We start from the raw sequence: 24617 nt of genomic DNA on the forward strand, positions 1-24617 counted from the left end.
CCAATAATATACATAATCAAATAATAATTAGGCTCGTCACAATTACCAATTGTTATAAATAGAAACAGTGTGTATTGTGAAAAGTGCTATACAGATCAAATTGACTTGGCTTGATTTTACAGCATACTTTTGTGTTTCAGGTGGTTCAGCTGACAGCCTTTAAGCCCTCAGGTAAAGAACAGTTCTTCACTAGCACAGGACTGATGAACTTGAAATCTGAGCTTGAAATTTGTCAAAACAGAAGCACAGTGTGAAGTGTTGGTATTTTTAAATTATGCCATTAAAATTCATGCTGCTATTTCCCGTTCTGCTTCACCACAGGCTGTTGAGAGGAAAACTACACTACAGTTCTGCATGGACTCGTGACTTATCCTGGGATAAAGACGTAGCTCGCTCTGTGGAGGAGCGAACCCTGCCTCCTCCGCAATCCTGCAGGCCGTCTCATTCCCAGAGCTCAGTCTGTGTTGAGTGAGTAAAGGCTTTCTGATAAACATGAAACGACTCTTTCAGTAAATGTTCAATGAGACTGCGCTCAGCACGGAGCGTACAGAATTCTCAACGTTGTGTATATGGTCATCATTTTATAATGTATAGATGTTGTCAGAGCACAGAGGCTCACAGTACTAAAAATGGACAACATGAGCATCATCACACCTTTAATCGTGACCAGACAACAGAATGAGTTTTTAGTGATTTTCGACTTCGGTAGGGAACGAGCAGCCCATCCGTGGAGATTTACAGTCAGTATTTTGCCGAATAAGAAAACTGTGGGCAATGAAACCTATCAGCTCTTTGGTCTTTCTGAAGAGACTGTATCTATATATCATTTCAATAACACGTTATTTAAATTTTTTTTTTTATATATAAAAAAAAAAACGTCTAGTGCTCAAAATAGCAAGCATGTGAAGATTATCTTATCATGACTGCATTTATTTTTAATGTTTTTTTTTTGTTGTTTATTCATGCTGTAATTCTACTACCCAATTGAAATAACGCAAAAATGTAAAAAAGTATTTTATTGTAATAGGCATTACTACGTTTTGCACTTCTCGGCCACCGTACATTACCTATTTTTATACAATGCATATAAAATGCATTATGTATGGCTTTTTTACTCCCACTATTAAAACTAATTTGTTTGTTTTGATATGGAAAGTGTGTATCTCTGTAGTCATTCGTGAATACTGAATTTTTTCAAATGATACACTTGATTAGAATATAAAATGAATAGAAACATAATTGGTTCAAATGGATTTTAAAAGACGCACTCTCTTTTTATACGCTCACAAAGGTGGCAACGTGTGAGTGTTTTTTGACCTTCCCATAACCTCTTTTTATTGGCAGACTGAAGAGATGCTCAGAGCGGAGCAGCATGTCTGTCTTTAGAAACAAGCCCATTCAACGTAAAATTGCTTTTAGACCGCCACACACACAGTCTTCAAACAACTGCAATGTGTCATTTATTTTATTTTATTTTATTTTATTTTATTGCAACCAGATTTTTTCAGTTAAATGGAAAGACAAATAAATGTGTAATCTATGTAAAAATGTGCTTTAAATAGTTTAATTAATACTGTTAATTACATTATTTCAATAAATACCTTCTTTTGTTTCATTCGAATCAGGCCTTTTGGAATGTTTTTTAAATATCAACATAATAAATGTATTTGAAAAACAAAGAAATTACAATCATCCATTCAAAAGCACAGGAGCATTAAGATAAAATAACTGAGATGCATAAATAAGCGTTCAAATGAAACATCGCTCTTAGACTACAGAGATCACGCTTAGCCAAGAGTATAACGGCACGAAGAGAAAACACTACTATAAAAACACCTTCGCATCCACCAATGATTGTCATGCTTGAATGATTTAAAAATAACACGAATTAAAAAATTCTGTACATTCATCACATAAGGTAAGAAAAATTCCCTTTGGAAAACTGTTCACCATCCATTTTGTGCATATGGCTTAAACTCTCAAAGCAGTGTCACTTTCACACGGACCTCTTGGCGTGAAGCATTTCTATGAGCAGATTGTTGCACGGCACTTCTCCGCACAGGTGCTTGTAGCACAGGAAGTCCTCGGCCTGCGCGCTGAGCGAGCGGACCTCAGGCAGCCGCTGTATGAGCTGACTGAAGCGGTCCAGACACTGAGGGTAAGAGTAGAGCGTGTACTCGAGCAGAGCGCTGTTCACCTGCTCCTGAATGCTCTCCACATACTGCTGGTTCTCCAGGAGCTTCACATCTGCAGACGAGAGACAAAGTTATCTTGATTCAAATTCCTGACCAAAGGTCAATTACACAAATTTGTCATTAAAAATGTCTACATGTTTATAAAACAGGTAAAAGCCATACCCCCCGGCAACAAACCATTGAAATTTTGAAACATTTTGTTTAAAAAAAACCCTTGTTTACTGAAATCAAGTGACTTTGGCAGTTGCATACGCACTCCAAACCTCTGGTTCAAAACAAATGATTTGCAAATGATTTATAGATTTCTAAGCTGTATTTTGAAAATGCCCATCACTGCTGTCACCATAATACTTACTCCTCACTGTCCCTCCACTGACTGACTACCATCATGGCTGCCTTCCATATTAACCGAGTGACAAAAGTAAAATCTTTGGAGAGACTCTTGTCAGAATTGTGACTAACAAGGGAAGTCATGGCCTAATGGTTAGAGAGTCGGACTCGTAATCCAAAGGTTGTGGGTTCGAGTCTCGGGCCGGCAGGGATTGTAGGTGGGGGGAGTGAATGACCAGCACCCTCTCCACCCTCAATACCACAACTGAGGTGCCCTTGAGCAAGGCACCGAACCCCAAACTGCTCCCCGGGCGCCGCAGCATAAATGGCTGCCCACTGCTCCGGGTGTGTGTTCACGGTGTGTGTGTGTTCACTGCTGTGTGTGTGTGTGCACGTTGGATGGGTTAAATGCAGAGCACGAATTCCGAGTATGGATCACCATACTTGGCTGAATGTCACTTCACTTCACATTGATCAAAAGTTCACGAAAATTTCACGAATGACCTTTCAGAATGAGCTCGCATTGCAAAATGTCTGACCAGTATCTGATTTTGTATCACATGTAAATAGCCTAAAACCAGAATCTAAAAAAATATGATTTCATGTCAGTTGTGCTCTTATTAAAACACAAATCTGAGTCACATGTCAGAGAAGAAATCGGATTTGGGCAGTCTGAACATAGCCATATAATCCAAGAAGAGATGTGTGTGTTTTATGCTGTAGTGTCTCTGTGTGCGTGCATGTGTGTTTGGGTGACAATACCCGGACCCATTAATGGAGAGCTTTAAAGCATTAGCAGAGCTCATCAGAAGAGCCATTCACACAGTAATTAACATGTTGAATAATCTTTTCAATACATTTGAAGGACACAAGTTGCTCAATAAAGCTGCTTCCATTTAGGCAAAGAATGAAAAAAATCAATGTGACAGAGTGAGAGGAGATGACAAATTCTTTCGCTTTCAAATCCAGTTTTCTCTTTTCAGCTGTTTGTTTATTGTGCTTAATGAAATTGAAATCAGACATTTCTAGGAAAAGGTTTGTTGCTAGGCACAAGTTAGAGCTGCTGTGTTTATTTCATTTGGTGTCCACTATATTTATTAAATATAGGATATAATGAGTACAATAAGTGCCATCAAAATATGTAGAAAATATTGATTAAATGATAAAGGGGAGACAAGGGCTAGTTTTCATTTAAGATATGAAATTAGAAGGTCAAATTAGCACACACACACACACACACAAACACACACACACATAGAGTCACTAAATAATGTAGGCCAGAAGACAAGGTTTTTTTTGTTTGTTTTTTTTTAGGAATGTCAAGATGTAACATTTGTATCGGAGCAATACAAATTTTGTCACGTGTTGAAATATTGTAATTTTATACAATGTATTACTTTTTTTGTCCAGTCAGTGGTTTGACATTTTTGTGTTGTCTGACATTTCTTGCTGTTTCAGTAATTGTTTTGTTTAATAGCTATTCAACTGTTCAAATTTTTGTTTAATCTCTACTGGACTGTTTCATGACAGGCTCCATTGTGACAACTTACCTCATCTAGCCTTAAGATTGGGGCATGTTGTCATAAAATCATCATATATTTAATCTTTTTTTTTTTTTTTTAAGGCAGTGGTTCTGACTTCAAGACTCACTGTTCTACCACAAAAAGCCCAATTACCCAGTTGTTTGTGATCTACTGGTTTATGGACTAAGAATAAGAATATTTATTATTTTATATTATTGTATTTTATTAAAGCTGCAGTCCGTAAGTTTTGCCTCTTTGTCGCCATCTCTGTTTGAAAACCTAGAATTGCAGTTACTTGCGGAATTATCTTTCTTGCGTGGGATGTCCTCTGGCACGGCTCTAGCGTGGATTAATCTGATGTTTTGAGGTGAATGTGTAGCTGTCAGTCACCACACCAGTGTGGATATTCACTGTACTTCAGAATCACAGATTCTAGCCTACGTCTTGGAATATATGACCCAAATAAAAACTTTCACCGTATATTGTCATCTGAACAAGTCTGCCATGTTTGTTCTGACCAACTGAGGAAAAAAAACATTACAATAAATCTCGCTACCAATGGTGATTAAATCTAACGATCGGTTAGCTCAAATCGCACCAAACCGTGCAAATTATTATTGTATTGTTATACTTTATTCTCAAATTATTCATGTTAACAACATCAGCATTGCGTGACTACGAGTATAGTGTGTATTAGCGTGTAGATTTCAATTTCTGTACAGTCTAATATCTAATTGTCATACCATTCGAATTTCATATTAAGAAATTATTTTAACCTAAAAAGCTAATTATGCTCCCTTCAAACTGGTTTTCTTTAATATACCAATTTTATGTAATCCCAGGCTGTAATCAGCACATTTAAAACAGGAATATAATTTAATTTCATTCACATGTGTTTCATAAACACACAATCCTTTCTGGATTACAATCCGCCATCAAAATGATGAATTTAATTATTCTAGCTGCTGTGAGAAAAGGCTATAAATGATCAGGCACCTGCAGGATCCTCACATGCGATAACCTACTAGCCGGGACAACTTGTTTATGTTTACAGACGTGACGTAATGACGCAGTGACATGCTCGAATTTCCCACGAAAACCTACCCGTACCACTCAAATTAGAAAACATTATTATTAGATAACCGTTGTGAATCGGGCTAAAGTAAGGTGATAGTTTTGAACACTGGCTGGTTATGTACTTGCTCAAATATTGATTTCGGATCATTTTTAACCAAAGAAAGTTACGGACTGCAGCTTTAATGTTTATTATATTATTATGTTTATATTATATTATTTATTATATTTTTTTATTTATATTTTTATTAATTTCTACATGATATAACATTTTGGAGCTTGGCATATTATATTCATAAAATGTATAAAAATGCTCATGAGGTTATAAGATTTCCTTAATTTGCATGACTTTTCCATTAAAACAAGAAATGTTGGTTTGTTTTAATACTTGTTTTTATTTTAAATAATTTTAAATCATCATGAAGTTTGCTGAGGCCCACCAGTTGAGAACGGTCTATGATTATACAAAATGTATAATTAAATCATAAACCTACTTTATATTCAGTGGAATAAAATGTGTTACAACTTGTCTAAAAATTCCTAGTGGAATTTTAAAATATACAATCCCACCAGTTTTTTTGGCTCTTTGTGTTTTGCATAATTTTTCTTCAGTTCCACTCTGTAGACAGAGTCAGTACAATCAGAACAGAAGCGTGTGAATAGGGATGCAGTCGTACTCACTGGGGTTGAAGAGGATGAGGAACTTCAGGCAGGCCATCTCTCTTCTGTCCACCTGCAGCAGCTGCAGTCTCATGGCCAGCTCCTGTCCTCTCTGCACCATACTGGCCAGAGGAGGTCCTGCTTCAGACACGGCCGACAGATCCACCTACAGCACACAGCACCTTCACTACACTCTCGCATACTAACATCTTCTGCGTTTCTTCAAACAAAGATGCTTTCCCGTATGTTTTAATGATGACGGTTGGAAACACTCACCTCCTGTCCTGTAATGAGTAGCAGACTGTTGTCTCTCCCATGATGCACCTGTCTGCAGATATGATCGAGAAGCAGCAGCTCACTCCAGCAGTTATGCAGCAGTCGCATCTGATCTCCTACCTAAATCATGAAGAGAAATGAAGAGTTATTGCATGCTTACAGTATTATTTTTTGTACATTTTAGGCGATAGTTCATTCAGAATTTCTGTCATCATTTATTCACCATCATTCCAAACCCACATGACTTTATCATGTTTTATCCGAGGAACACAAAAGTCTGTCTTTTTGTTTAATGGGGTCAGTGTTATTAAATTATATAATAAAACTATGAAGAATTGTTTTTTGTTAATTGAAATAAAGCTGAAAAACAAAAATTAGATGAAAATCCTAAAGTTTAAAAATAAACAAAAATTTGAAATGTTGAACCCGAGTCTTTCGGTGCAGGAGTGGGAATTAGAATGCGAGTCACAATGGTGGACTATAACTGAAATGTAAATAAAAGATAAATATAAATATTTAAGAATAATTTTTTTTTTTTTTTAATTACTCAAGTAAAAATCGAATATGATATTATAATCTAATGGGATTTTACATTAATAGATACAATAATAGCATAGAAATAATACTAAAATAATTCTGAATAGGGTCCAAAATTGTTTTGGACCCCACTGATTTCCACAGTTGAACACAAAAGAAGATATTTTGAAAAAGTGTTTCTGTCCAAGGGGTCCAAGCCATCATTGGAGACCTTTGCCTTTCACTGTATTCACAAAAAAACAGAGAAATGTTTCAAAAGATCTTCTTTTGAGTTCCACAGAAGAAAGAAAGTCAGGTTTGGAACGAAACAAGGATTGTAAACAGAGCTGAGTGAATGGTTTGATTTGAGATCTCAGAGCTTGCCCATAACTGAGTGCGTGTGTATTGTGATAAAAGCTTCAGAAACTCTATACAGGCAATATCAAATAGCTGCAAACTTTTTGGGAAAATCAAAATATATTACAAATCTGATGTAAAAAAAAAATGTAGTCACAAATATTTAATTGCCTTGTCAACAATTCTCCGCGCAATAAAAAGTCTCAAAAGGCCTAAACAACAATAAATGTGTGCCATTCAGGTGTTTTTACTCAAATCACAAGCCCGAGCCTGTCATCTCTGAGTCTAAAACCCAAAGAAATACAACCTTTGTATACAGATGAACAGCTAGATCATAAAACGAGGGAATGAGAGTCCTTGTGTCAAGCAACTGTCGAGCGCACATCGAATGCTCTGTATTTATGTGCACCAAATGATGACCTCTGGCACCTTCTCACCTCTCGTCCTTCATCGGCCTCTCGTCTTCCTCCCCCACTAATCCTCTGTCCGTATACAGTACGCAGCGTTTTGAAGGCCACGTTGTGTCAGTATTACGCACAGTGGGCGGCAGTAAAGCCCTAATAGAAGCGTAGCACTACATTTATCAACCACAGCCCAGACAAAATTACTCAAACCGTATATCCACATCTAATCCACAGCCTCAAGCCCCGGAAACTTGACCTCTCTTGCATCTGTGAATACAAACCCTCCCTAGTGTGTATACAAACATGCACTGAATTGAGTTTATTAAAATGCTTTTCAATCCAAATGCACATTTTCCACATCGCACGATACCTTTCAGCAGTCAGGAACAATTGCTAAGCTATCGCTGTACGGAATGTAATTAAGTGTTTCTGAAAGCGTTGTGTCTGCAGGAGTCGGTCGCTGGCATGCGTTTTCAAACTCTGACACATTTTATGCAAGCAATGGCAGAATGCTAGTTGCCATGGCTGCAGAATGGAATGAACTGTGTGAAAAATGTGCGACGGTCATGCAGGTGTGAATGTGCAAAAACAAAGTTAGAAATTCGACATTATTTGCTTGAATTCATTGCAAAATGTAGTCATTTATAGAGCGAATATTCCATCTAATATGAGTCGAGACCAATGATTAAGACATTTATAAGAGGTGAGAGCTTTGAGAGGGCAAATTCTGTGTATGTCAACACTGTATCTGTTTCGGAACCACAGCAACAACACATCTTTTGTGATTTGCAACACTCCCTGATGTGAATATAGCAACTGAGTGTCCAAATTAGAGATTCCAAATTCACATCTGATGCCTTTTTGCCAAAATTCCTCACAGGATGTTAACATCCATCCAAAACTTTTTTGGAAACTGATGCAAGAATTTGGACTTTGACACATATCAGTGATACCACTACAATCTAAACATTAAATGTAATCTTACTTTTAAAACTGCTTGACAAACATGCTGCAACAAAACATTCACAATATCTGAATGCCTTGGTGTCCCTAAATGTTATCTTTCGGTAAGATACGTGGTTTGGCGACAAAATACTATTAGACTAAACACTGCAGAGAATCATTTGGATGATCAGAGATGTGTCCACATGTATAAACACACACACAATCACATGCACTTTGTCTTATCTCAGAGCTGTACCTTTAGTTCCTTGAAGAAGACACAGCTTCTTGCCCACTCGACTATTGAGAACAATGTCTGATCTGCCATGACACACAACAGGCTGAACGGCCGCGGTTTGTCCAGCTTCCCCTTGCCGCTTTGCTCCAGATGAAGGTACGCACAGATCTTCCCTCTCACCTGGAAACATGAAGCAAAACACAGAGAAGCTAAGTCAAATTGAGAAGTCAATGAATAAGAATGGTGTGTGATATTAAACACCTTTGCTCTGTTTTTAACTTAAATACTGCATAATTGAAAAAACAGTATGAAACAGTATTTTTTTATTTAATATTGAAATAAATGCCATATAATTTAGTGGCAAATGTTGTTTAGTTCCCTCAAAATACAAAATACTACTGAGAAAGTGGTAATACTTTACATTAAGATTCTATTAGCTAAAGGTAGTTAATGGACTAACAATTACCAATACATTTATACATAAAAAAAGTGTTTATTAATTTTTGGTAATCTTAGTTAATAATAATAATACATTGCTCATTGTAAATTCACGTTAGCTCAGGTCCATTAAATATTATTATCAGATACAATTATTGATTATTGTATTGTTTTATTTGTAATGGATTTTGTACTGTTGTATTAGTAAATGTTTAAATAAACAAAGATTAATAAATGCAATGTATTTTTATTGTTAGTTCATGTTAACAAACAAACAGTAGTTAATTTTGTTAACAAAAGGAATCTTAAGTGATACCAAAAAAATATTATATTATTAAACCATCCAATTCATAAAAACATTAATATTAATAATAGTTAAATAAAGAAAAAATGTTTCACTTGTCTTTGGTCTGTTTTGACCATCTAAGTTAGAAATACCAAAGGTTAGAATTGAATAATGTACCCTTTGAAATCCCAGAATTCTCCTCCCTTTAAAGGGATAGTTCAATCAAAAATAAAAACCCAAACATTCCATGTTATTCCAAACCTATATGACCAAATTAAGTGGCAAAATCAATGGGGTCCGATGTTTGTTTTAATGTTTAAAATCTTCTTTTGCATTCAGAACAGGTTTGTAAAAACTGTGTTGTATACAAACTTTGTAAAGACAGTATTTGAATTATTGTTCAATCGGTGATACAATTTTTTTTTCATTATTAGAAAAAGTGATTTTTCAGGTAAACAAAATTGTGCTTAGTTTAGTAACATCTAAGTTAACTGATTTTGTTCAAGTCATTTAATCTGAATAAATTAACCTGAAAAAAATTGGTTACACCAATTTAAAGTCATTTTTATAGGCTAAATAAAGTAGATTTTTCTTTTTTTTTTCGTGGGAAATGATGATTTAACTCATACCTGCTCCTCATCTGGATCATAGCTGGCCAGCTCGAGCACTAGTGGGGGAAAGCCGGGGTTCATGGGGCTGGTGTGCGGGGACGCAGTCATGCAGCCGTCAGGGTAAGGGTACCCTAGTGAGGAGTCTGGTGAACTGGAGTATGCGTCTGGGTATTCGGCTTTAATCGATCTACTGGGTAAGGACGGAGCAGTGTATTGGTACTGAGCCGGGAATGAGCCATAGCTGTGCAGTGCTACACCCAGGGCCGGGGGGCAGAGAGGAGGGCAGTCGTACTCCGGAGAGGACAGAGAAGTGGGATGGAGACCTGAGAGCGATCCGGGAAGCGGGTATTCTGTCTGGGTGCTGGACAGGAGGGATGGGTTGGCCTCTATCTTATAGCCGCTGGCTCTGATTAAAGCTCTCTTCTGCTGTTTCAGGGCACGGTCCCGCTTGTACATGGGACCGAACTTGTTCCTTCCTCCTCTCATTCGATCTGCACGGACAGCTGGGAGGAAAGAGGTTGAGAGTGTTATAGGATGCAAATCAAACTTATCAAATATTATATACATTTTGTAGACGTGCTGTTTGTCTGATACAATTGGAAGCTTAAGCCTATTTTAGGAGCACAGTGGATAAAAAGCCAAATAAAGCAAGGAATGCTTGGCACGGTTTTGCTTCAGTAAGTCAGGGCAAAAGCAAATGGATATTTCTCTTCATATGGACATTTTCCGGGCTGGTTTTTGTGAACTCTCAACATGAATCCTCCAGTCTTATCAGCGCGTGAGGAATGTGTCACAGGCGCGCGCGGAAACAGGTGCTTCTCTGCACTCAGCCTGGGAATCGCGCGCACAGAGAGCAAAATAAGACACTGACAAGGATATTTTCCATCCCTGAAACTTTAAAAAAATAAATAATTTAATAATAATTTAAATTAATTTGGAAGAAAATAAGCTTAGGTCACTTGTTCATAAATGGCTATGAAATATTAAAATATTTTTTTAACAAGCTGTTAACTGGTATAGATACATGCTGCCCAATGTGTCAATGTGTTATTACTTTTAAGAAAATTGTATTTATTTATTTATTTATGAAATCTTTTCATCTTCTGAGTTTAAACTCCATATTGAGTGTCATTATATATGACATTAATTCAATCATAATAATGAAATATTGCATAAAATGTTTTCCCTTTTCTCCAGATATATTTTATATTTTACTAAAATGTCTTTAATGACAAGCGATGCTTGTCGAAATATAACATAAACACATATAATACATGATTTAATGTCATATAATAAGCATTATATTCTCTCAGGTTCAACTGTTCAAGACAAAAGTAATATAATCATGACATTCAGGGCAGCTTTTTAAATGACAAGACATCTTATACATTTGATTTGGCTTCTTTACAGCAAAAGTTTGTCTGTTTTCTCCACATGAAACTTTTCTAATGAGAAGTACGGCTCACCCTCGAGTCTCATGCCGACGCTGAGGCACTTCTGGAAGCGACAGAAGGGGCATCTCTTCCTCTGGGTTTTGTCAATGCCACAGTCCTGGTTCTGTGTGCACGTGTATCTCTTGTTATTCTGAACCGTCCTCTTGAAAAAACCCTGTCATGATAATGCACATGATAAAGATTATATTCTGTCAAGCTGCGACAACCGTTTAAAACAACAGCAATATAGCCTGTGATCATATTGAGCTGTTCTAAATGAACAGACCATCTAAAAAATGAGTTTTGAATTTCTTACAGGAATATGGATGTAAATGTGAATAGATTGTTTGTTGACAGTCAAATGCAGTATGTATTTGCATACATAATGAAACCAAAAAAGATATTGGGTTACATTTTATTTTAAGGTGTCCTTGTTACAGTGCAATTAAATTTAAGTAGCCTACTGAGTAATATCAACAACACGTGTTTAGGGTTATTTGCATGCATTTATTCATAATATACTGTTATTACTAAGTAGCATGTAATATGCAGTAACAAGGATAATAAAGCATAACCAAATGATGTTATTACTTAACAATTACTAAATAATAACACATAATGACTAAATAAATTCCATTAAAATTAACAAAGGCTGTTATGTAGTAATGATTTTCATAGCTACATCATGGAAGCCTCCACTGTTAATAAAGTTTTTGGTTTATAGCCTAATTATTAAGCATTTCCGAAATATTTACCATAAAAAAGCGATAACAAAAGAGAAATTGTCTCGTACCTTACAGCTTTCGCAGGTAAGAAGGCCGTAATGATATCCGGACACTTTGTCTCCACAAACCGGACACAACTCCTCCAGCTCCTCATCTGCTGTGAAGTCCATCACCCTCACAGATGTGTCTGTGACTGGGGCAACAAAGCATGTGGTTCTGTTAGAAATGCTATGATCATTTGAAAAAAAAAAAAAAAAAAGTTTATTTTATAAATTCTATTTTGTTTAAAAAATATATATATTAATGAAAAAATAACTAGCCTACATTATTTCCGTTTATTTGTGCATGTGCATTCTGACCACAGTATAATAGGCCTATTATAATTAAACATCACATCAATTCCACAAGACAACTGTATCACATAAAATAAAGCATGTGCTATAAAATACCTATAAAATACCTTAGCGTATCCCTGAACAGTGATCAAATAAAACGAAGATTGTGTAAAAGTATCAAATCAAAAATATAAAATAAAACAATAATAATAATAATAATGTTGGAGATCTAGAGCTCTCGGTGCATCTGTTGTATCGTGTATCTGGACACGCAGAGGAAAAGATGGATTTGATATTGACTCTTGCCATGCCTCCTATATGGACGTGACCACCCACCCACCGACCGACTCCCACGCCCACTTCATGACACACACACACACACACACACACACACACACACACGCACGAGCTAAATAGTTTTCGTAAGCTACTGATTAACTGAGCGGGCAATTATCAAAAGCAATTGTACTCCAAATAGCAAAAAAATATTTGATTCTACTTTTACTATACTTTTATATTAATGGACATTTACTGACGAATGAATGAATATTTTCGATGAACACCAACGATTCTTATATGGAAATTAAAACTGCAGACCAAATATCCAAAGTGTTGAAATTATATAATAAAAAGAGTCGAATTAATGTTCTGAATGTTTTGGAATAACTAACGATACAGAAAAGGTCCCTGATGCTTTGTGTGCATATATTTGATATAGCTAAATTTAATATAAGAAAATATACCAATATTAAACTGATGCAAAAAGCTAAGCTTGATAAAGTTTAACGGAAAGAAATGGCTGCTTGAGAAAAAAATTCTCAGATTTTAATGGATGGCATAAATTGAATATTTTCTTCTTAATAGCCTTTTTAATGTCAGTGTCAGTTTAATTTAATATTTGGACCTATTTAACCACAATATTCTCTTACCTGTATAAATGAAAAAGAGATATTTGATATCCCATGTTCAGCTACATATCTTTAGGTTAATTGAAAATGAATGTCAAATCAAATGCAGACTATTTCCTAATTCACTGGCAGAAAAAAAATAACATTTATATTTTAAAAGGCCTATTCAGTTTTTAGAGAAACTATGTATCTGCATCTGCGCCGTTTAAAACAATTGTATGGCATATTATAGACGAGACGCTTATACTCTCTTGTTCAGATTCATTTCTCTGTATTTCGATGCTTTGTAGCTGTCACATAAAATTGCTTGTGCTTCACAGCGTGAGAACTCAAACTTAAAATGCGACGAGGATGAATGAGGCAAAGCAAAGCGCATTTTCGAACGAAGTCTTTTCTGAATTATTGTTTTTGCAAACCTAATGTAGAGATTTACCGTTCATCTGCGCGTCCAGCATGCTTCAAACGAGCGTCTTTATCATTCAGCTCCAGTGAATAACGCGGTCCGTCCAGACCTTCAGAAACTTCAGGAGCGAACCAGACAGGTCTGCGGTCTTCCTCGACGTCTGGACGTCTTCCTCCGCGCTGGATCAGAGTGTTAGAGAGGTCTTCATTGGATAACGCGCTCATGTGACAGCTCTCCAGAAGATGATGCGCGCCAGTCCTTACAGACGCGTTATTTTATTGTCAGACCAGCAAAAAAAAAAAAAAAAAAAAGGTTGGCCATTCACACTTACTGATTGGTATACATTACAGAATTTACATTTTGTTATTTAAGTTGTTTTCATTGTTTTATTCTCTCTCTCTTCGTTGTTTTAAAATAAGTGTATTATTATCCAGTGATATAACTACCTTATTAGCTGATATAATTATGTTGGCATCTCGTATACAAGCCAAGGTTGTCCTCTACACCAAGACTCAAAACAGTTATTGCCTTCTTTCTCTGAGATATACAAAAAGAAATGTAGGGGTCAGTGATGTGGCAAAGTCTGAATATGAAGACATTCAAAATGCATTTAAAAAAAAAGTAATTCACGTAACACTCGTTATTTTTCTTCCGTCCGGATGTATTCACAAAAATAAATTAAATGTTAGCTATTAATATATTGTTAAGAAAACCATAAATCAGAGGTCATTTATAGACCCTGTTTGTTATCGTTAGGCTAGATTTATTGATGTAGCTATTCATTACGAAAAGGCACGCTTTGCTGAAATCAAATAAACTCTAAAAACTTCATGATGTGACTCACAAAAAAAGTATGATTTAGCCTATGAGAACTTTTATAAAAATGACTATTGTGTGAAAATGAAAGGAACATATTTCAGTAACTTTTTCCTTAGTGGTTACACCACTTGACATTTCGGAGTCATTAAATCCAATGATGGCACGAAATAGAATCAATGCGTTTCACAAACCAAACTGATTACAAAGATTACATTTCTATGAACTTTTGAAAAGGTGTGTTTTGTAAAATATTTCTCCATTTAACATCTCAGGCGCCCTTTATTTGTCACAGACCCATCATATCCATGAGTAATAGTGGACAAAATGGGTTGCTCTCAGGGGAATATAATGTATTATTGGTCTGTCGCGATGTAGGCCACTCTTAGGCAATGCAACTTTAGAAAAGCATGCATATTTTTTTATATTAGGCTGCATGTTTATTCGTAATGAATATAAATAAAGCTTACATTGATTTATAGTCTATTTACCATAAAGGCTGACTGTCTGAAGTCAAATCTCTAGTCTAAATTGTATTAGTTGTATGAGAAGTGGCCGTCGCTTCATGCAGTTAAACTGTGTCGCGGTGAGAGACGTGATAGTGTATCAGTTACCGCTGTCAAGGTTAGCAGTGTTATGCCGGGCTGCTGTGGCTGCACTGCTCGGGTTTGGCGTTCTGTCCTGATATGAAGCGCTTCACCGCGATGCTTTGACTCCGGAGAGACTATTTTTGCTTGGCGAGCATTCCTCCGTCTTCTGCTGAAACATCAATGTCTGATAGTGAATGAATACAATGAGGACGAGGAGCCACATCTCGTTCTTTGCATGGAAAGAAGCGCTGATTTGGCGAGCGGTTGATTTTTAAGAGAAGAGCAAAGGGATACTGGAAACCCCTGTAAATAAAAAGTGCGCTTAATTGCATTAAATGAGCACTTGTAGTGTAGGCTACTTCACATCTTAATTTAAAAAAAAAAAAAAAAATGATTTTATAATTTTGATTAAATAAAAGGAAACATAGCCTAAGTGTACTCAAAGAGAACAGGCTTTCATGACATGTCATTCCACTTTAAAAAGTGAACTTAAAAGTGCAATAGTTTTAAATAATTATGTTTTAATAATCTTTTGTCGCGCTTTAAAGAAGTACACTTATTTTAATCTGCACATGTAAAGTAGGCAACTCGATTGTAATTTTATCTGTAGTGTGTTGCTCAATATTACATTTAATGCTAATATTTACTAAACTGCAACTTCATCGTTGCAAATGTAAAATTTCAAGTATATTGAAACACGACAAAGCAATAGAAGTGGGATTTTTTTTTATGCTTTTCCAGTACAATCGGTAAATATTTCTAGACAATAGAAGTAATTTTGAAATTACATAGGGCATAGGCTATAAAGATGTACTTAAAGGGATACTTCATCCGAAAATAAAAAAAAGTCTGTCTTCATTTAGGCTATACTCACTGCAAGATGTTCAAAACCTGTATGAGTTTCTTTCTTCTGCTGAGCACAAAAGATGTTTTGAATGATGTTAGTAACCAAACAGATGACGCCAGCAAATGACTTCCATGGTATTTTCCCCTTTAAATGGCCAAAAGGGTACTCTTAAGTTCAATTAATTGCATTTAATAGGCCTATAATGCATTTTCATTTAACTGAAAATATGAATAATCACATAGGCCTATATAAAAATATTAGGTCAACAAACAAATAGAACTTCACTTTTCTGAGCCATTTTCCCAAGAAATTTTAATCAATTGATCCCAAGGAGGTTTTACAGATGTCAGTTCTGCTCAAGGTCACACTGGTGTCCTGTCAGAGAAACCACAGGTGTAGTTCCTCACAAAATCCATCAACATTTGACAACCATAAACTGTCACAATACCTTTGTCTTTGTTTAAAAGAGTATATCTATTGTTGTATCGTTTGAGACCTCACAAAATGACAAGAACCGCCAATTATACTGATATTTTGTTGAATATTATTAAATTACATTCATACATTTTTAAATGTGGCTTTAGTGTCTAAATGGGGTATTATTTTATATAGATTTTTCTTCTAGTACAAGGGTTTCTAAGCCAATCCTAAATCTCCAAATGTAATTTTATAATTTTCTTAAGAATAATGCATAGTCCTCTATTAATAACTTCTATATAAACCCTCAGCAATTCCCTCAAGGACTGGTTTTAGCAGATGGGTGGCATGAATGCATGAATATTTAGAACCATTTGATAAAAAACCTTAAATAATGCACGCTTTTTTTACATTGCAATATACACAATTATTATTAATATTATTATGAAGAGTGTGCACATTTTCTGCTGTCTAGCTGTCACATCTTCAATCTTAAATGCTACACACGTCACCCTTGTCCTTTGCAGGGGTGAAAACACAAAAATGGCCTCAACAATAGTTCACAACAGGCTGAGATGTTCTGGAAAGGGGTCGGGGTTTTCTTGAGAAATTTCTTGCCCTTGAAGGGTTTCTATAACTACGATGGGCTCTTTTCCTATTGGTGCCCGTTTAAGAGATTTACTTTGTCCATAAACAACAATGCTGTGCGCACGTTTTGACAGTCACATGAAGGCCAATTCCATAGGCAGCCTTGGACACATACGGTATAAATATATTTACCGAAGTAGTAGGGCAGTCTATCTTGACAGGATGTTCATTTCAACAAGGCACATGGAGTATGTCTCAATATAGAAACAATCCTCGTCATACATACTGTCATGCTTTTTTAGGAGCAATATCAGATTCTGGTAACAATGTTCTAATTGGCTATAAAACAGTTTAATTGTTGGCACTATTAGTGCAATATACAACACACTTTTGTCCTCAAAAGGAGCTTAGAAGTCCATGCATGCCAACCTTTGGATATGAATAGTATCTTAAACAGATGAATCAAAATTTTGAGCAAAACTCAGTCCCCCTTTGGCCCTCTGTGGACAGTCTCTACACATGAGATATCTGGACTCCAGCAGCTGGTAAGATCCAGTGCCAGAAAAGTCTCCTCATCCCCCACGTTGTCAAGGCCGCAGCGAGCCTGTAGGTACAGTACACACTCGCAAGCACACACATTCACTCTTTATTTCTCTTCTCATTCATCTCAATGAGTGACCTGACATGACACATAAGAGAAACCCTTTAGAAAATACAGTCATGGCCAAATTAGTGCAGCCAGACAATAAACATCTTTCTCAGTGTTGGTGGTTGCGTTCAGTAGTTTAAAATGCTGCTTCTGAATAATATCTGTTCAGTCCAAAACTTCTGCATTCATTTTTTTTATTTGTATTGACAAATGTGCAAATCACACAGCTCTCCACAGCCCCAAATTACTCTCATAGGCCTATTACATGCATAAGATGATGAATTCTGGCTAAAAATATCTATATCTATATCTATATCATCGATATTGTGTACTCTTAAAAAGTTCATTCATTTGTAATGTAAAATGCAATTTATTACTGTGACGCAAAGGTATATATATATATATATATAGTAAATAACTAGAATAACAGGACTATGTTTTACAAAAAATCTTTCTAATACTTTGTAATAAAGTATTTAATTCAGTGTGGTACTTGATGTTCCTTTGTACTAAATTTACTAGCAATTTCTGAGTGAAAATGGTTTCTACACCATTTTTTTAGTGTATGCTGATTTGGTGCTCAAAAACATTTCTTCTTATCTGATTTGCAAGGTTCTTTTCGGGATTTGATTTATTTGTTTTAAACTTATTTCCTAAATATTTTGTAACATTATAAGTGTCTTTAAAAATGTAATGTATCCTTGCTAAATAAAAACATATTTTTTTAAAATGTTCTGACCTAGTTTATAAATTATAAAGTAAAAGTATTATTACTATAATGATTCAGAGGGGGATGTTGACAACTTATTTTTATACAATTTCTAAAACCAACACAGCACTTGAATTGTGTGTGTGTGTGTGTGTGTGTGTAATTATTATTATTATTATTGTTAATTATTATTAATGATTACTACTGATTACTATGATCCAGAGGGGAATGTTAAACTCTTATTATACAACATCTGAAATCAACAGACTTCAGTAATATACAACATGACCCTACTCATTTCCACCAGGGATGAGTTTAATCAAACCCAAAAAGAGATGACTCCTTTTTGGCCTACAGTAATGAAGTGTTTTCTGGCATCTAACAGGCCTCTCACATGCGTCTGCTGTGTCCTTACAGACACGCTCCTGGAGTGCGCCGGCTACAGGTGTGGTCCTCTCCTCCTCTATATCACTTACTTCTCCCCTCTCATCTAATTCCCTTCAACCCTGACACACGCCGAACGCCTGCCATCTAACGCGCCACACACACTGTTAACACACAGGCACGCTTGAAGAGAAGCCGCACACACGCATGTCCTTACCCCTCGACCCTGACACACGCCAAACCACCAAACTGATAGCAGCCAGCCACACCATACCCCACCTAAATCCACCAGACCAACACACACACACGCACACACACACACACACACACTTCATCAAACTGACATGCATTCCGACAGATGCAACCTTGTACGCAAACATTCCTCAAACATCTCCTCAATGCCTCACTATTGCTCCTCACATTGCATAAATGACATACAACTCCTTTACCTGCCTTTTTATACAAAAAGTATTTAGACAGACAATGCTTTGAATGTCACTGCATTAGATACAAAAATATCAAAGAAATTATGCCAGAGCTTTTCTCAGAACTACATTTTTCTGGGTCATTTTGTTGCAGTGATTTTATTGGATGCGTGATGTCAGATGACATGAACAAGAGACTAAATACTTTTTGTGAAATACTCTTTTTGTGAAATGTTTTTCTTGAAAAGTGACTTTCTTTAAAAGAAAGGTCACTTGGTTTGATACGTTCAAATTTTCAAGTGCAGCTGAAGTGTCAACTGTCATCGGGTCAGTAATGTGACATTCCTTTAGTTATATATAAAAATGTGTTTCATAATGGTTTGGATAACTTCTTTGACAGAAATAGTTTTACTCTGTCTTTCATTGTTTGAAAAATCATCAATTAAAAAAACTTCTGTCCTCCAGAATTCAGTGTGAGTTATGTGAAAATTATACATGAAAAAAGGAAATTTTATCCCCCTTACAGCTACAAGGTTTGTTACCCTCAGTAGATTTTGTTTCTTCTTAAAATATTATATATTTAACCTTGAAAAGGCCTGTTTTGTTCTAGTTAAATGCACTGTACAGTCAGATTTATTAAATGAAATTCATTTAAATGAGGTCATAACACTCAATCATTAGTAAAAGTTAATTACTTAATAAAAAACGTTATGTGAACTCAAAAACTGATTGTAGTAAACAGAACTCAAACTGCTTTGTTTGTTGTAGCACATATTTGTATTAGCTAGCAGGTAACTTTAAAAGAGTACCGTCAATGTGGTTAAATGGTTTTCATGGCTTTACTTAACAGCTAAGTTTCATCAACATAAAATAATTAATTCAACTGTATTTTAAGCACTTTTAGTGAACTTAAATTAAATAATGTACTTGGATCAAAGAGTCCTAACAAACATAATTATGTTTTCCATCAAAAATATTATTAAAAATATTATGATAATAATAATCATCCCTTCTAATCATCCTACTACTTGTCCGCTTGATCCTATTCCATCTCATCTGCAGTAGTACCTGCACTCACTCACATCATTAACACATCCCTTCACACTGGTGTTTTCCCTCAGCATTTAGGCAAGGCAAGGCAAGTTTATTTATATAGCACATTTCATACACAGTGGTCATTCAAAGTGCTTTACATAAAATGAAGTGAAATAGTAATTAAAAATAATCATCACAGCAATAAAAACAAGGAATTAAAAATAATAATAATAATAACAAGGAACTTTAAAATGATATAGAAATTAATTTTAAATTGTATTATACATAAAATACAGTGCAGTCAGTTCAGAAGTAGCACAGTGCTCATTCAACAAATGCACAGCTAAACAGATGAGTTTTGAGGCTGGATTTAAAGGTGGCTAATGTTTTAGCACATCTGATCTCTTCTGGAAGCTGGTTCCAACTGCGGGCCGCATAATAGCTAAAAGCGGACTCCCCTTGTTTTGTGTGAACCCTTGGTATTTCTAACTGACTCGATACTAATGATCTGAGTGGTCTGTTAGGTTTATATTCAGTGAGCATGTCAGCAATGTATTTAGGTCCTGGGCCATTGAGTGACTTATGTAAAAGTACATTAAAATCAATCCTAAATGTAACTGGAAGCCAGTGTAAGGACCTGAGGACTGGTGTGATATGCTCAGATTTTCTGGTTCTAGTCAGAATCCTGGCAGCAGCGTTCTGGATGAGCTGCAGCTGTCTAATGGTCTTCTTGGGAAGGCCGGTGAGGAGACCATTACAGTAATCCACCCTGCTGGTGATAAAGGCATGAACAAGTTTCTCCAATTCTGGACTGGAAACAAAACATTTAATTCTTGCAATGTTTTAGAGATGATAGTATGCTGATGATAGTTACTGCTTTTTAGGTTATATTTATGGGGTTGTTTGCCTTTATTTGATAGGACAGTTGAGAGCAGACAGGAAAGCATTGGGTGAAGAGAGGGGGGCAGGATCAGCAAAGGACCTCAAGATGGGAATCGAACTCGGGTCGCCGCAAGCACAGTTGCTCTATATGTTGGCACACTAACCACTGGGCTATCGGTGCCGACAAGATTTAGTTACTGCTTTGACATGACTACTAAAAACTAAGGTCTGTCTCCAGAATCACCCCAAGATTTTTGACAGGCTCGTATAACCACACTACTTAAGAAACCCACCCTTAACCTACCTCTTTTAGAGAACTACAGACCGGTTTCCCTTCTTCCTTTCATTGCAAAAAGCACTTGAACGAGCTGTGTACAACTGAGCCTTTCTCACACAGAACAACCTTCTGGACAGCAACCAGTCTGGCTTCAGAAGTGGGCATTCAACCGAGACTGCCTTGCTCTCAGTTGTTGAAGCCCTAATAATGGCAAGAGCGCATTCCAAATCTTCAATACTTATCTTGCTGGATCTGTCAGCTGTTTTGACACAGTTAACCACCAGATCCTCTTGTCAACCCTATTGGCAAAGGGCATCTCAGGAAACGCACTCCACTGGTTTGAGTCTTACCTCTCAGATAGTTCCTTGAATTCAATTCAGTTCAATTCAAGTTTATTTGTATAGCGCTTTTCACGACACAAATCGGTGCAAAGCAGCTTTACAGGAAATTAGGTTTCTACAATATATTTAGTAGTAGCTTATCAGTGGTGACTATGTCAAGTTGATGTACATATGGCATAAAATCAGTTAATGACATAATCAAACAGATGATGAACACTATTAACAGCAATGGTTATATGCAGCAATCAAACTTATAGCAAAATTTGGTAGTTCTGTGTTGTTTCAGAGTCAGCATCATCTGAGGGGTTGGCATCATCTCTTCTCAGGTGTTCGGTCATCTCAGATCTTTAAGGGTTGGATCCAGATTGAAGCTTGTGTAATCCCTAGTTACAGAGACATAATTAGCGTAGCTGCTGTTCCAACCAAGTAAAAATTTATTTTCATTCATTTGTTCAACCCAAGATAAAGAGTAATAATGTGCATTTGATCAGATATAACTGCAGTACAAGATCATGAGATGCATTACATGAATACTTGGCTAAAGAGATGTGTCTTTAATCTAGATTTAAACAGAGAGAGTGTGTCTGAACCCCAAATGTTATCAGGAAGGCTATTCCATATAGTTTGGGAGCCAAATGCGAAAAAGTTCTACCTCCTTTAGTGGACTTTGCTTTCTTAGGTACTACCAAAAGTCCAGAGTTTTGTGACCTTGGGGAGCATGATGGATTGTAGCGAGAAGACTAGTTAGGGACACCATTAAGGGCCTTATATGTAAGTAATAATATTTTGTAATTGATACGGAACTTAATAGGTAGTTAGTGCAGGGACCGTAAAATTGGGGTAATATTTTTTTGACCTGGTAAGAACTCTAGCCGCTGCATTTTGGACTATCTGTAGCTTGTTTATTGAAGATGCAGGACAACACCTAGCAGTGCATTACAATAGTCCAGTCTATAGAGGTCATGAATGCATGAACTAGCTTTTCTGCATCAGAAACAGGTAGCATGTTTCGAAGCTTGGCAATGTTTCTAAGATGGAAGAATGCTGTTTTTGTAACATGGGAAATATGATTTTCAAAGGACAAATTGCTATCTAATATAACACCCATATTTTTGACTGTAGAGGAAGTTACAGTACATCCATCTAGTTGCAAATTGTAATCCAAGAGATTCTGTGTACTGTTTTTTGGTCCAATAAGTAATATCTCTGTCTTATTCGAATTTAATAGGAGAAAAGTATTGGTCATCCAATCTTTAACATTTTTAACACTCTGTTAGCTTAGATAGTTTAGAAGTTTCATCTGGTCTTGTTGAGACAGGTGTGAATGGGGAGCAGGTGTGTTAAATTTGGTGTTATCGCTCTCACTCTCTCATACTGGTCACTGGAAGTTCAACATGGCACCTCATGGCAAAGAGCTCTCTGAGGATCTGAAAAAAATAATTGTTGCTGGTTGTTTATGTAGATAAAGATGGCGTAGGCTATAAGAAGATTGCCAAGACCCTGAAACTGAGCTGCAGCACGGTGGCCTAAATTAAATCAACGTTTGGTGTGACCATCCTTTGCGTTTAAAGCAGCTTTTGCCATAAGTGCACTTGTTCTGTTTCTTCATGTCATTCCAGACAGACTGGATAATGATGAGACCAGATCTCTGTGTGGAGCACTGGCTGTTGTCAGACTGCAAACAAAAATTATAATGGCAAAATGAATGTTTAGAAATGTAAACTGATATTTCCTCTGACACACTACAGCAAAAGATAGAAATAACTGATATAAAAAAAATTTTTAGCTGGTGAAAATACTAGTGTTATAATCATTTTGGCCACCACTGTATATTCACATAGAAAACACATTTAAAATTATTATATTAAATTATGTTAACATTTTAAAATGCAGCCTTGGTGAGCATAAGAGACTTCTTTCGAAAACAAAAAGTGTATTAACATTAACCACAATCCTTCAAATATATTCAAATATACAAACAAGTTTAAAAATATAAATGCGTCTAAGAATGTAGATTTCAGAACAAAAATCTCTTTTCATCATCTCCCATATATGTTTTACTTTAAAAGATCTTAAGTTTTTCTGCTTTGAAGCATCAGCACTGGAGCTCTGAAATCATGCAGACACTCATTTTTTTGTCTAATAATAATTTTGTGTTATGACAGATAAGGACCAGTGGAGGAACAGCTGTGGCTGAGACCCCTGCAACCTGCAGCTCCCACCACAAGCTGAACCCACTAAACCTGTTCAAACTCGGTTTCAAGAACGTTTCATCTGCTTTAGGAGCACTCAGCTCTCAGACTGATGTTTCTGAAGCTGACGACACAACATTCAGCAATAAATGGTAAACATATTGCAAATGGTCAGGTAATAGTGCTTTACGTCTTGCATAGTGTGACCTTGATCATGAAAACAAGACAAAATACAAAATCACTTAAAGTCTATTCTCAGCCACTCCCTTCCACACAGTTTACACACTACACGATTACGCCTGGATGTGCACCAGTACACACACACTTGACAGTACAGTAATACATTATATATAGGAGCGGACGGTGGGAGCTGAGAGCGGGCCGCACATCCTCAGCCTTGAGTAAGTGTGTAGTTGTGAAGGCCAGATGTGAGAGGGGCACATCTACAAAGCAGAGGAGGAGGGAGACGAGGAAGAGGGATGGCGTTTGGCCGTAGCTTGTCAATTGGCCTTGAGAAACAAGTTACATGCCCTGCACCCCCGACCACGAACACAACTGTGATGCAAATGCTGACAACCAAGAATTAGTCCCATGATAACCCAAACAGGACATGGTCAGAGAGGTCAGAAGTGAAAAAACAAAATCTCTTTAACTCTTGCTCTTACTGCCCTTGTCAAAGTAAGAAGATTCAGAGATTGATACTCTTAACCCTGTAAAAGACTGACATAAGAAATAAGAGTCAGAAAAGAGTCATTTCATTGAAACTTTAGACAAAAAATTAAAAATAAAAATAAAGTTTGCATATGCGTTT

The 24617-nt window shown here is 36.3% G+C and overlaps 2 protein-coding genes across 4 annotated transcripts in view; one reads left to right on the forward strand and one right to left on the reverse strand.

Annotated features, from left to right (window-relative positions):
- Positions 1-254, forward strand: part of LOC306848910 (adhesion G protein-coupled receptor D2-like) — a gene marked incomplete at both ends in the record, with an annotated part of 24916 nt that extends 24662 nt beyond the window's left edge. Inside the window, one exon of the mRNA XM_079383703.1 lies at positions 141-254. Coding sequence (XP_079239829.1) covers positions 141-254 — 114 coding nt within the window. The remainder of the gene's footprint in view (positions 1-140) is intronic.
- On the reverse strand, positions 55-13905 carry LOC306849506 (nuclear receptor subfamily 5 group A member 2-like). Of its 3 annotated transcripts, none has more exons than XM_079384590.1 (8): positions 12469-12658; positions 12077-12201; positions 11317-11458; positions 9869-10353; positions 8537-8695; positions 6059-6178; positions 5804-5948; positions 55-2247 (listed from the first exon to the last, which is right to left on the reverse strand). In XM_079384590.1, the coding sequence occupies exons 2-8, from the start codon at positions 12176-12178 to the stop codon at positions 1997-1999; spliced, it is 1404 nt and encodes a 467-aa protein (XP_079240716.1). In that variant the 5' UTR covers positions 12179-12201; positions 12469-12658; the 3' UTR covers positions 55-1996. The 3 variants fall into 3 exon arrangements, with proteins under 3 accessions (XP_079240716.1, XP_079240715.1, XP_079240717.1); XM_079384589.1 differs by lacking the exon at positions 12469-12658 and adding an exon at positions 13685-13905 and having other exon boundaries at positions 61-2247; XM_079384591.1 differs by having other exon boundaries at positions 61-2247; positions 12458-12608.
- Positions 13906-24617: the final 10712 nt, after the last annotated feature.

Source organism: Barbus barbus (assembly GCF_936440315.1).
Source record: "Barbus barbus genome assembly, chromosome: 29".
Classification (NCBI taxonomy): Eukaryota; Metazoa; Chordata; class Actinopteri; order Cypriniformes; family Cyprinidae; genus Barbus; species Barbus barbus.

What these genes read in the sequence shown, in the direction of transcription:
- LOC306849506 (XM_079384589.1), bottom strand. Translation starts at nt 13,706, where the DNA reads ATGCTGGACGCGCAGATGAACG. An exon ending in TTACCTGCGAAAGCTGTAAG is followed by an intron (nt 11,459 to 12,076) that starts GTACGAGACAAT and finishes TTATCATGACAG; the next exon opens with GGTTTTTTCAAGAGGACGGT. An exon ending in ATGATCCAGATGAGGAGCAG is followed by an intron (nt 8,696 to 9,868) that starts GTATGAGTTAAA and finishes TCATGTTTCCAG; the next exon opens with GTGAGAGGGAAGATCTGTGC.